Source organism: Haliotis cracherodii, unplaced genomic scaffold (assembly GCF_022045235.1).
Source record: "Haliotis cracherodii isolate W230 unplaced genomic scaffold, xgHalCrac1.p SCAF_18, whole genome shotgun sequence".
Lineage (NCBI taxonomy): Eukaryota > Metazoa > Mollusca > Gastropoda > Lepetellida > Haliotidae > Haliotis > Haliotis cracherodii.
The window spans coordinates 4,126,159-4,139,662 of record NW_027266273.1 but is presented as its reverse complement, the minus strand read 5'-3'; the positions used below and the strand labels follow the sequence as shown (position 1 = coordinate 4,139,662).

At 45.0% G+C, this 13,504-nt stretch overlaps 2 protein-coding genes across 2 annotated transcripts in view; one reads left to right on the top strand and one right to left on the bottom strand.

Annotated features, from left to right (window-relative positions):
• Positions 1-13,504, top strand: part of LOC139465684 (frizzled-5-like) — a 202,529-nt gene that overhangs the window by 10,327 nt on the left and 178,698 nt on the right. The window lies entirely within an intron of this gene.
• Positions 169-3,000, bottom strand: LOC139466008 (uncharacterized). Its single transcript, XM_071248022.1, has 2 exons — positions 2,994-3,000; positions 169-1,742 (listed from the first exon to the last, which is right to left on the bottom strand). Exons 1-2 carry the CDS (start codon positions 2,998-3,000, stop codon positions 169-171), a joined length of 1,581 nt encoding a protein of 526 aa, XP_071104123.1.

Below are 13,504 nucleotides of genomic sequence, written 5' to 3'. Positions count from 1 at the left end.
CCCCATGTATTATATATAGTTTTGATACAATTTAAAGCACATTGGGACGTGCGGAATTATACATTATGATTGAACACATTTAACTGTGTCTTGGGTATATTTTTAGATGCAAGACATATGTAAAATCAGAAATTATTTCTGAAGGATTCTTTGACGAAGAACTTAAAATCATACGTGCATTGTTATTGGTTTGTCGTATTTTGGACCATAACATTCATCGATAGGGGGACGAGTCTTCTTGCAGGTTATGGAAAGGGGCGAGTGGTGTAGATTGGGGTGGAGCAGTAATGGGAGTGGAGTTGGGATGGAGCGGAGTGGCGTGGCACAAGGGAGTAGGGGTTGGGTAGGGTGGAGCGGCACATTGGAGTAGGGTTGGGTGGAGAGGGGTTGAGTGGCACAGGGGAGAAGGGTTGGGTGGAGTGGGGTGGAGGAGCACAGTGGATTGGTTTGGTGGAGTGGAGAGGAGGGGCACAGGGGAGAGGGGTTGGGTGGAGTGGGGTGGAGCGGCATGGGTAGTGGATTTGGGATGGAGCGGAGATGAGTGACACAAGGGAGAAGGGGTTGGGTGGAGTGGAGTGGCACAGGGGAGTAGGCGTTGGGTAGGGTGGAGCGGAGAGGAGTGGAACAGGGGAGAGGGGTGGAGAGGGGTGGAGTGGAGTGGAGCAGCACAGGGGAGTAGGCGTTGGGTAGGGTGGAGCGGAGAGGAGTGGAACAGGGGAGAGGGGTGGAGAGGGGTGGAGTGGAGTGGAGCAGCACAGGGGAGTAGGCGTTGGGTAGGGTGGAGCGGAGAGGAGTGGAACAGGGGAGAGGGGTGGAGAGGGGTGGAGTGGAGTGGAGCAGCACAGGGGAGTAGGCGTTGGGTAGGGTGGAGCGGAGAGGAGTGGAACAGGGGAGAGGGGTGGAGAGGGGTGGAGTGGAGTGGAGCAGCACAGGGGAGTAGGCGTTGGGTAGGGTGGAGCGGAGAGGAGTGGAACAGGGGAGAGGGGTGGAGAGGGGTGGAGTGGAGTGGAGCAGCACAGGGGAGTAGGCGTTGGGTAGGGTGGAGCGGAGAGGAGTGGAACAGGGGAGAGGGGTGGAGTGGGGTGGAGTGGAGTGGAGCAGCACAGGGGAGTAGGCGTTGGGTAGGGTGGAGCGGAGAGGAGTGGAACAGGGGAGAGGGGTGGAGAGGGGTGGAGTGGAGTGGAGCAGCACAGGGGAGTAGGCGTTGGGTAGGGTGGAGCGGAGAGGAGTGGAACAGGGGAGAGGGGTGGAGTGGAGTGGAGCAGCACAGGGGAGTAGGCGTTGGGTAGGGTGGAGTGGAGAGGAGGGGCACAGGGGAGAGGGGTTGGGTGGAGTGGAGTGGCACAGGGGAGTAGGCGTTGGGTAGGGTGGAGCGGAGAGGAGTGGAACAGGGGAGAGGGGTGGAGAGGGGTGGAGTGGAGTGGAGCAGCACAGGGGAGTAGGCGTTGGGTAGGGTGGAGTGGAGAGGAGGGGCACAGGGGAGAGGGGTTGGGTGGAGTGGGGTGGAGCAGCATGGGTAGTGGAGTTGGGATGGAGCGGAGATGAGTGACACAAGGGAGAAGGGGTTGGGTGGAGTGGAGCAGCACAGGGGAGTAGGCGTTGGGTAGGGTGGAGCGGAGAGGAGTGGAACAGGGGAGAGGGGTGGAGTGGGGTGGAGTGGGGTAGAGTGGAGCGGAGCAGCACAGGGGAGTAGGGGTTGGGTGGATTGGGATGGAGTGGGGGTTGGGTGGTGCGGAGCAGAGCTTCACAGGAGAGTGGTGTAGAATGGATTGGGGTGGAGTGGAGTGGAGATTTGATTAATAGGAAGTCGAGTTATGCTATATCCATGCACCAGATAATTCCAAATACAGTTTGTTCCATACAATATTGTGATTGATAAACCATTTCTAAATATATATTTCAGAAAAGTAAACTGCTGAAACATTAGTACATAATAATGGCATATGTTGTACAGAAGACAGTCACATAAGACACATGGAGAACACTGTCCATCAACTTCAGATATGATAAAGTCTTAGTGCAATATCTGCTAAACGAGAATATCTAAACGAAAAACCTCCTGACTCAGCAAAAATAATATTCACTGGCTGAATATCGACCAAGGCAAATTCTTATCTTTGAACACTGGTGATCAATGTAAAGAACGATGTCTGAACAAATAGAAGTCCAGATATTGGAGTCGGAACGAAGATTCTGCAAAACAATTCATGACTATCACTCAAACATTACCTCAATGATTTTTTGCTGGGTACATTTAAGTATGTATGTGTACATATGAACTTTCCTAGGTACTTTTGAGAATATTTGTACAAGGGTACACAGGCTAACATAAATTCTCTGAAATCAAAACATTTTATAAAGATTATTTTTTTAAATTGTCTTTTGATACATAGTATAAAGAAGGCAGGAGAATATTTTTCATAAAATTGAAGAAATCTAGACTTGCTTGGTCTTTTTGGGTGATTTTGTTTCAGGGTCTGTATGAAAGACTACAGATAATAGAATGTAGTGTAACGAAATCCCCATAGCCAAAGAACAGTTTTTTATTGTATTTATTTATTTATTGGTCACTTATTGACCCTCATTGACTTTCTTTCAAAAGCTTGGTCGGTGTTTGGAAATTATATAAAAAATAACAAAGACATTTCAGTTAACTTAACTGAAGACATTATATGACTATGTTGCCATGATAATGGTGTTCAAGAAGTCAGTCTCATAGGTTTTTCAGTTAAAAAGCTCAACATACCAAAGGGTGTATATCGTATGAAACCTATTTCTGGTGTCCAACTCACTCACTCACTCATCCCAAACATACACCCACCCACCCAGCCACTCACTCACTCACTCACTCACTCACCCAACCACTCACCCACCCACCCACCCACTCACTCACCCAACAGTTGCTGCATGATGAAGCAGCATCTGTCAGAACCAAGCTGGACATTTGTCTTAACTGGTTACTGCCAATCAAACTTATATATAGTCACACTAACCCGCCATTTTGACCATCCAATCCCCTTCCGAGTTGCTATGGCAACTGTAGGGAACTGAAGACATTCCGTCTCACTGGGGTTTTCTGTTTTTGGTTTCTACTGGCAAATATGTGCTGCTTGAAAAGAATGTTCCATGATAAAGCGTTCAAGAGAGGTTCTTCTGTGTATGGCTTATTGGAACCATAATGCGGGAAAAGTACATGCATATGTGCAGTATGCATTTAATATATATAGAACTGTTGTTTGTTCAGCTTATATGTATGCATTGCGGAAAACAATAGCCCAGCAGGCAACAGTTAAACTCCATTCCTAATCTCTTAATGCAGGGTCATATTATCCCATAACAAAAAATGCCTTCCTAATTAAATTGATCTGAAAAATTGAATATTAGTTCAAGTTTATTAACTCCTAAAAAGTTGACTATACTCTTGATGCATACTATTAATATTGTATTTCAAATACATTTGAATATTATTTTCATTTGATTTTGTACACATCCCTCAATTGATCACTCTCTCCTCGAAATATTTACTCATAATTTGAAATGTCATACTTCAACAGCACATAAACATTCCTATTTGTGACAAAAATAAACGAACAAATTCCCCCCCCCCTCCCACTCCCTCCCATTTTAATTCCCAGAAACTCAGATATTTATTGCCAAATTCAACATAAATATTACATTCTGTATGAAAATTGGTGATAAAAGTCGCTGTGATATTTTTGAATTTCATTAAACTCTCAAAGTGTATCCAATTTCATTATTTGTGGCCATAAATACAGGTAAGTCCTGTTTTAATTGCAATCAGTGTTTTCAGGAAATGAAGTTGGTCTTGAATGTCAATGTTTCCAAATTTATGAAAATATTTCAAGTCTTCAATACATGTAGGACTGAGGAAGTTCATATTCCTTTATGTTAGCCCACATACAACACATCTGTAAGATGAATTCTATCTGAGCAATAAAATCAAAGTCGATGACAAAGATGAGTGAGCGAGTTTAACATTGCTTTTAACACTATTACAGTTATATCGCAGTGTGTCAGTGAAATGTTGGAGGAAGGCCTGAAGCGATGCTGGTCTCAGACGTTTACCACTTCGGTGAAACCCATGTGGACGGGTATAGTGCTGACAAATCTAGCACCATACCCGTGCTCAAGGGTTTCACCAAAGTGTTAAAAGTCCGAAGGAGTGAGTGAGTTGGGTTTTACGCCACTTTTAACAGTATTCCAGTTATATTCACGGCGTGTCGGCTTAATGTGGGAGGAAAGCCCGAAGTGATGCTGACAAACCTAGAACCATAATCGGGGCGAACTGGGATTCGAACCCACAATCCTAGGTTTCTGGCGTGCCCAAGGGACGCAACTCGAATCACGGCGCCTTAGACGACTGGGCCACCCCTGGCCCCTTGTAAAAGTCTGAGACATGCATCACTTCATGCTTTCCTCCCACACTAAGCTGATACGCCTTCGTATAACTGGAATAAGTGGCATCAAACCCAACTCACTCACTCACTCTAATACAAGTTAGTTATCTCAACTCCTCCTGATATTGCAACCCTCAAATACATGAAAACAAAATGAGAAAACAAAGCATTTACCCAAGCTCTCTTTGAATCCATTTATTGTTGTGATATGAACCAAACATTTGCATCAATAATCACTCCCTCCTATCAACTTGGCTTAAAAACAAGATGTGCCTGCTTGCATGGTGCTATTGCCAATTTGCCTCTTCATAGTCAGAACAAAGAGAAACATTTTGGCCTTTCATCATTCTCCTGCTTTGTTTTGTAGGCCCTGTGTGGGTATTTGGTTTCCATTGGCTTCAGTCTTTGGCTTCAGTCTTTCGGAGGTATGTTTCACATCCGGCTTGCCACTGTCCCACTACTAACGATCAGAGAAGTTCATCTTCCCCACTGGTACAGACCTTCATCAATTTTGTATTCTAGGGCTGAGCTTTGAAGGATTCTATATGGTAGTCCTATAAAGAGGCTCGGGAAATTGCAGACCTCAAGCTTGCAGCTTTGATGTCTGAATGTTCCGTCTCATCTCAAAAATGGACAAGCTTGGCTTCTATAGAATAACTGGACATTCAGCTGTGAAAGTGTCCTCACCATTGATGTGTACCTGTCTCCAGTTTCTGCGCCCCAATATGACACATCTGACTCTTCTATCAGGCTGACCTGGCTTGACCTCCCCAGGTATAGTGGGACCTTATTTTGTGTTACAGCAGCTCTTACTAAGTCTTAGGATGCAGATCCTCAGCGGAGTACACAGGTCCTATCTCAACACCATCCTGTCATGGGATGGACCGGAAGCTTGTTCTCAGGACACAACCATAGATTCAAGCAAACTGAGCAGGATCCCCGAGTTTCTGGTCCTGCTCTGGGAGTTCCTCATCTGTCTCCTTACCTGGCCTCAAGGCATTAGAGGGGCGGTCGGGTAGCCTAGTGGTTAAAGTGTTTGCTCATCACGCCAAAGACCCGGTGCGATTCCCAACATGGGTACAATATCTGAAGCCCATTTCTGGTGTCCCCCGTCATGATATTGCTGGAATATTGCTAAAAACGGCGTAAAATCATACTTAATCACTCACTCACTCAAGGCATTAGATGAACTGAAACTGCGTGTGTCCATGTTTGCAAATCTGAGCTACCTGTTGAGCTCTTGACCTGGATACTTCCTCTTATGACACCAGTTGTGAGGCCAATCTCATTAAAATCAGATCTTAGTTCTCGCTATCTGAGGACATCCCATTATGGGTCACATCAGAATGGCTTTTCATCCGACCAATCAAAGCATCACTTACCAGATCATGAAAGTGACAGTCAGAATGTGTTTTCTGAACATACAACCTCAAAAACGTTAACACGGGGTATTGCGAACGACAGTTACGGCCCATACGACTGATTCTGTCAAAATTATCATCTATCTCTTGCTTCAGTGGGATAAACATTTGAACAGAGGAGGCATTGCACAGTACATGGGAAGCACTGCCATACAATTGCAACTACATATTAGACATTCCGGAATGTTTGTTTATTCAGTTTTCAAAATTTTAATCAAAAACTGTGTCAACATATTTTTCTAGTGTAGTCTGAAATGGAAGTCGCCAGGTTGAAACGAGTGCCATAAAGCTCGAAAAAGCTGCATTCTAATTGGCTGATGTTGACTTCTTGTTAGCTGTTTCGGTAGTCGGTCAAAGTTCGCGAAAGGTCTTTCTGATGTGACCCTTAATGGGATGTCCTCAGATCTTTGTTTAGTGGCAGCGAAAACTTAGATCTGATTTAAATGAGATTGGTCGTGAGGCCTTGGTTGTGCCATCTTCCTGAGGCAAGGGAGTTAACTGAATATAAAAGTCCAATTTCCACCCTTGCCGAACTAGGCTGGTATTATGGAGTTGCATTTTGACTGGACTAACGAGTCTATGCATAGTCCAATAAAAATCGCGCAACGAAATCGAAATCCGGTTTGCAAACTGTCATGCAGATTTCGGTCGATTGCAGGATTTACAAAGCATGTGCACCGCCCACTCGTTGTCAACAGATATTTTCCAAATCTTTTCATGTTTTTAATCAAGGTGCTCACATGATTTGATGCACTTTGCGATGTAAGACCCGTTTTATCACAATATAGATCTTGATTTTCGATTAGATCGTTTTGACTGAGCGCCGCCATTTGGTTTGAAACAAATGCAAGTGATGCGAGACGTGGGATTTGATTGGTCCAAAAGAGAGGCTTAGAAGAGACATAATTGTTATTGCCACTGGTGGCGCTACGATCGAGCCCAGGATTTCCATCCTAGTTCGGCAAAGGTGGAAACTGGACTTATGAAGTCAGTTAACTCCCTTGTCTCGTGAAGATGTGGTTGTGCAGGATCTTGTCACAGCATTCAAACTCAGAATCAAGTAATTATGCATCGAATGGGATGCCATTATCCTGTGACAATTACTTCAAATTCCAAATTTTCCGTGACTATGTTCACTGGTTTGTTAGCAATGGTGATCATGGGTTTTCCCCTTGCTTCAGCAATGGTAAATTTAAAGACAGGCTTCGCATCCTTGCTAGTAAGGGAACAGGGTAGGTTAGGTGAGGTGAAATGGGGTTAACGTCGCGTTCAAGATTATTGCACATTATAGAGACATGCATGCATGTGTGTGTGTGGCTGCTTGTACTAGTCTGGACTGATGCCGTTTTATAGTGCGAGCTCACTGAGATACCATGCCGCAGTTTAACATGAATACCCCAGTATACTGATACAGACACAGCATACTGACACCGAGCTGACCAGTCCTTGTTTTAGCCCATTAATGCTGAGTGCCAGGTAGGGTAACAAGTACCATCTTTTAAAGTCCTCTGATGCGGCTGGGAATCGAATCATGACCTTCCGCTCTTCAGGCGGGCGCTCTACCACTAGACAACGGAGGCGGTCTGGGGACAGGGTAGAAGGAAGAACTGGTTTCCATGGGTTTCATTCTGGAGTTCAAGACAATCAACAGCTGGTTCCCTCTTGACTAAAACACTGGACAAGATTGATCTGGTTAGAAGTATGGTCTCTTTGTGGGATGGCCCTGGCTTTCTTAAAGTAGGTGGACAAAATAGAGGAGTTACAAACACCTCAGTGTAAGTGTGGACTCTTTGTCTCTGCAGTTAATATTGTCAAGGTCGTCATGACACCCGAGATGAAACTTTCGTCAAGTGTATGAAATCCAAACAGTTGTCTTCTCCAGCCTCAGTGGATGCCATCTTTAGATTGGATTACTTGCACCACCTGACTTTCTTCTCTAGTGATGGATTAATGGCTGCTGCCCATCTCTTACCCACAACTGCAAGATTCTGAGGGCTGCTATTGTTTGCCATGTTACCCACTACTGACCAATTGTGATTGCTGACCATCTGTCCCAAACAGTGACTGATTCTGAGGGCAGCCGCCTAGCTCTTACCCACTACTGACTGATTCTGAGGATAGCTGCCCATCTCTCCCAAACAGTGACTGATTCTGAGGGTAGCCGCCTAGCTCTTACCCACTACTGACTGATTCTGAGGATAGATGCCCATCTCTTACCCACTACTGACTGATTCTGACTGATGCCCATCTCTCCAAAACAGTGACTGATTCTGAGGATAGCCACCCATCTCTTACCCACTACTTACTGATTCTGAGGATAGCGGCCCATCTCTTACCCACTACTGACTGATTCTGACTGATGCCCATCTCTCCCAAACAGTGACTGATTATGAGGATAGCCACCCATTTCTTACCCACTACTGACTGATTCTGAGGATAGCTGTCCATCTCTTACCCACTACTGACTAATTCTGACTGATGCCCATCTCTCCCAAACAGTGACTGATTCTGAGGATAGCTGCCCATCTCTTACCCACTACTGACTAATTCTGACTGATGCCCATCTCTCCCAAACAGTGACTGATTCTGAGGATAGCTGCCCATCTCTTACCCACTACTGACTAATTCTGACTGATGCCCATCTCTCCCAAACAGTGACTGATTCTGAGGATAGCTGTCCATCTCTTACCCACTACTGACTAATTCTGACTGATGCCCATCTCTCCCAAACAGTGACTGATTCTGAGGATAGCTGCCCATCTCTTACCCACTACTGACTAATTCTGACTGATGCCTATCTCTCCCAAACAGTGACTGATTCTGAGGATAGCTGTCCATCTCTTACCCACTACTGACTAATTCTGACTGATGCCCATCTCTCCCAAACAGAGACTGATTCTGAGGATAGCTGCCCATCTCTTACCCACTACTGACTAATTCTGACTGATGCCCATCTCTCCCAAACAGTGACTGATTCTGGGGATAGCTGTCCATCTCTTACCCACTACTGACTAATTCTGACTGATGCCCATCTCTCCCAAACAGTGAATGATTCTGAGGATAGCTGCCCATCTCTTACCCACTACTGACTAATTCTGACTGATGCCCATCTCTCCCAAACAGTGACTGATTCTGAGGATAGCTGTCCATCTCTTACCCACTACTGACTAATTCTGACTGATGCCCATCTCTCCCAAACAGTGACTGATTCTGAGGATAGCTGCCCATCTCTTACCCACTACTGACTAATTCTGACTGATGCCCATCTCTCCCAAACAGTGACTGATTCTGAGGATAGCTGCCCATCTCTTACCCACTACTGACTAATTCTGACTGATGCCCATCTCTCCCAAACAGTGACTGATTCTGAGGATAGCTGCCCATCTCTTACCCACTACTGACTAATTCTGACTGATGCCCATCTCTCCCAAACAGTGACTGATTCTGAGGATAGCCACCCATCTCTTACCCACTACTGACTAATTCTGACTGATGCCCATCTCTCCCAAACAGTGACTGATTCTGAGGATAGCCACCCATCTCTTACCCACTACTGACTGATTCTGAGGATAGCTGCCCATCTCTTACCCACTACTGACTGATTCTGACTGATGCCCATCTCTCCAAAACAGTGACTGATTCTGAGGATAGCCACCCATCTCTTACCCACTACTTACTGATTCTGAGGATAGCGGCCCATCTCTTACCCACTACTGACTGATTCTGACTGATGCCCATCTCTCCCAAACAGTGACTGATTATGAGGATAGCCACCCATTTCTTACCCACTACTGACTGATTCTGAGGATAGCTGCCCATCTCTTACCCACTACTGACTAATTCTGACTGATGCCCATCTCTCCCAAACAGTGACTGATTCTGAGGATAGCTGTCCATCTCTTACCCACTACTGACTAATTCTGACTGATGCCCATCTCTCCCAAACAGTGACTGATTCTGAGGATAGCTGCCCATCTCTTACCCACTACTGACTAATTCTGACTGATGCCCATCTCTCCCAAACAGTGACTGATTCTGAGGATAGCTGCCCATCTCTTACCCACTACTGACTAATTCTGACTGATGCCCATCTCTCCCAAACAGTGACTGATTCTGAGGATAGCTGTCCATCTCTTACCCACTACTGACTAATTCTGACTGATGCCCATCTCTCCCAAACAGTGACTGATTCTGAGGATAGCTGCCCATCTCTTACCCACTACTGACTAATTCTGACTGATGCCTATCTCTCCCAAACAGTGACTGATTCTGAGGATAGCTGTCCATCTCTTACCCACTACTGACTAATTCTGACTGATGCCCATCTCTCCCAAACAGAGACTGATTCTGAGGATAGCTGCCCATCTCTTACCCACTACTGACTAATTCTGACTGATGCCCATCTCTCCCAAACAGTGACTGATTCTGGGGATAGCTGCCCATCTCTTACCCACTACTGACTAATTCTGACTGATGCCCATCTCTCCCAAACAGTGAATGATTCTGAGGATAGCTGCCCATCTCTTACCCACTACTGACTAATTCTGACTGATGCCCATCTCTCCCAAACAGTGACTGATTCTGAGGATAGCTGCCCATCTCTTACCCACTGCTGACTAATTCTGACTGATGCCCATCTCTCCCAAACAGTGACTGATTCTGAGGATAGCCACCCATCTCTTACCCACTACTGACTAATTCTGACTGATGCCCATCTCTCCCAAACAGTGACTGATTCTGAGGATAGCTGCCCATCTCTTACCCACTACTGACTAATTCTGACTGATGCCCATCTCTCCCAAACAGTGACTGATTCTGAGGATTGCTGTCCATCTCTTACCCACTACTGACTGATTCTGACTGCTGCCCATCTCTTACCCACTACTGACTAATTCTGACTGATGCCCATCTCTTACCCACTACTGACTAATTCTGACTGATGCCAATCTCTCCCAAACAGTGACTGATTCTGACTGATGCCCATCTCTCCCAAACAGAGACTGATTCTGAGGATAGCTGCCCATCTCTTACCCACTACTGACTGATTCTGACTGATGCCCATCTCTTACCCACTACTGACTGATTCTGACTGATGCCCATCTCTCCCAAACAGTGACTGATTCTGAGGATAGCCGCCCATCTCTTACCCACTACTGACTGATTCTGAGGATAGCTGCCCATCTCTTACCCACTACTGACTGATTCTGAGGATAGCTGCCCATCTCTTACCCACTACTGACCGATTCTGAGTTACCATTTATCATTTCTTACACACCACTATATCATAACTGGTTTTGAGGGTTGCTGCCGATTGCCATCTCTTACCCATTATTGACTGATTCTGAGAGTTGCACCCTAATAAATATTGCGTGTTGTCACCTCCACATGTTAAGTGTTGATATGGCACTTTGACCCTTTAGTCGCTCCTCCTTACACAACCATGACATCATTCTGACCAATGGCTAGTCAGGCTGATTGTAGTCTTGTGAATCATGGAGCCGCAGGTGTAATTACAACATGCGGCACTGAGTCAAGCCTTTGTGAGTGTTAAACTGTAAATATTATCGGACAAGGACATCAGTGAATCCACAAGCACCACCTTCCCTCTCATACATATTGGTATATAGTACCATATATGGGAAATTCAACAGAAACTCCCTCTTGTATCATACACTTTGTTCAGGGTCCTCATTTCATAACGTCTGACATCATGGGTAAAAGTTCATGTCAATGTTATTGCAGTATGCGATCAATCATGAAAGCGAAAGGTCAACATGAACTCAATATTTGTTTATTGCATTGTAAAATCAAATTTTGAAATTTAATCTTTGTTGAACAAGTTCATAAAGCCTACATAACCATTAGTCCCGAAAACTGTTCTGCATAACATATGAAGGGTAACGGCAGAGATATAATAGATGAATCTATTATATGGTCTCTGGTAACGGCCATTACGTTTACAGCATAGGTGGAACATTTTGACAGTGATTCTGTATACCAAATGTCCTTTGTGTATATATGAACTAAAAGGCCTATAAATGAATGTCAGTTTGGCGCTGGAAAGTTCACTAGACCTGGAAACAAGCTTGCCATTTCATCATTAATCACAATCACTTCATACCCCCTGGGAGCTTGCTTTCATTGCGCAGTCAAAATATGTTGATTACTGCCCATAAAAACAATTTGTTTGGCATTCATTGTCTTCTACTTGCCACACTCTCCTTCACGGGCGTTCCTCCATGTTGCAGCGTATTAGTGAATGTATCATATTTCTCTTCCAAAAAGTTCCAAATTTTCAAGGATTGGCAAAATTGTTGGTGGAATATTATTTTTCACAAGCGTTTGGAAAAAAATAACCAATTTATCAACTCATCAGTGGCCGAGGAATTAATGTTTTCGCTGGTGAAATGTAATAACTAAATTTGTCTTTGGGGTATTTAGGAAATAAAATTTGATATTGAACCATAAAATACTTAATCACGTAGATCCTATGTTTTATTACTATTGATTATTTTATTTAATACAATCAAGAGGTAATTTTTCAGTTTCTGACTTGTTCATGAAAGTTGTTTCTAGATCAATGCTGTAACCTTTAACACATGCACGCACGCAGGCACGCACACATGCACACATGAACAAACGCACGCACACACACATGAACACACATGAAAGATATACCCTACCTTTAACAAAGAGGTGAGGTTAGGTGAAACGGGGTTTAACGTCGCATCAAAGATTTTTGCACTTATATATCGACGTGCATGCATGATTTTGTGTGGCTGCTTGTAACTATAACTAGTCCAGACTAATGCCAATTTTAAAATGCTAGCCCACTGAGATCCCACCCAGCAGTTTAATATGTATTCCCCACTCAGTCCTTGTTTTAGTCCCTTAACTGACTGCTAGGCTGGGTAACAACAAGTTCCATCTTTAACCTCTTTTGGTATGACGTGACCGGGGATCGAACCCTGGGCCTTCAGCTCTCCGGGCTGACGCTCTACCACTAGACCAAGGATACACATTAACTAGAACACACACATATGCCTATCTTTTAACATACTGACACCTATGACCCACCACAAACTTGGAACACACTTCCCTAATATCTCGGGGGCACGGGTGGCCTAGTTGTCTAAGGTACACAATTCGCAGTGCAGAAACCTATGATTGTGGGTTCAAATCCCAGTTCACCCCTATTATGTTTCTAGGTTTGTCAGCACCATACCCGTGCTCATGAGTTTCACCAAGTGGTAAACGTCTGAGACCTGCATCACCTCGGGCTTTCCTCCCACATTAAGCTGACAACCTGCGATATAACTAGAATACATTTAAAAGCGGCCTTAAACCCAACTCATTCACTCCCTAATCCCTCAGCCTCTCCCTATATACACACCCCACCTCAACACAACCAACCCAGCCTCTCCCTATACATACACCCCACCCTCAACACAACAAACCCAGCCTCTCCCTATACATACACACCACCCTCAACACAACCAACCCAGACTCTCCCTATACAAACACCCCACCCTCAACACAACCAACCCAGCCTCTCCCTATACATACACCCCACCCTCAACACAACCAACCCAGACTCTCCCTATACATACCTCCCACCCTCAACACAACCAACCCAGCCTCTCCCTATACATACACCCAACCCTC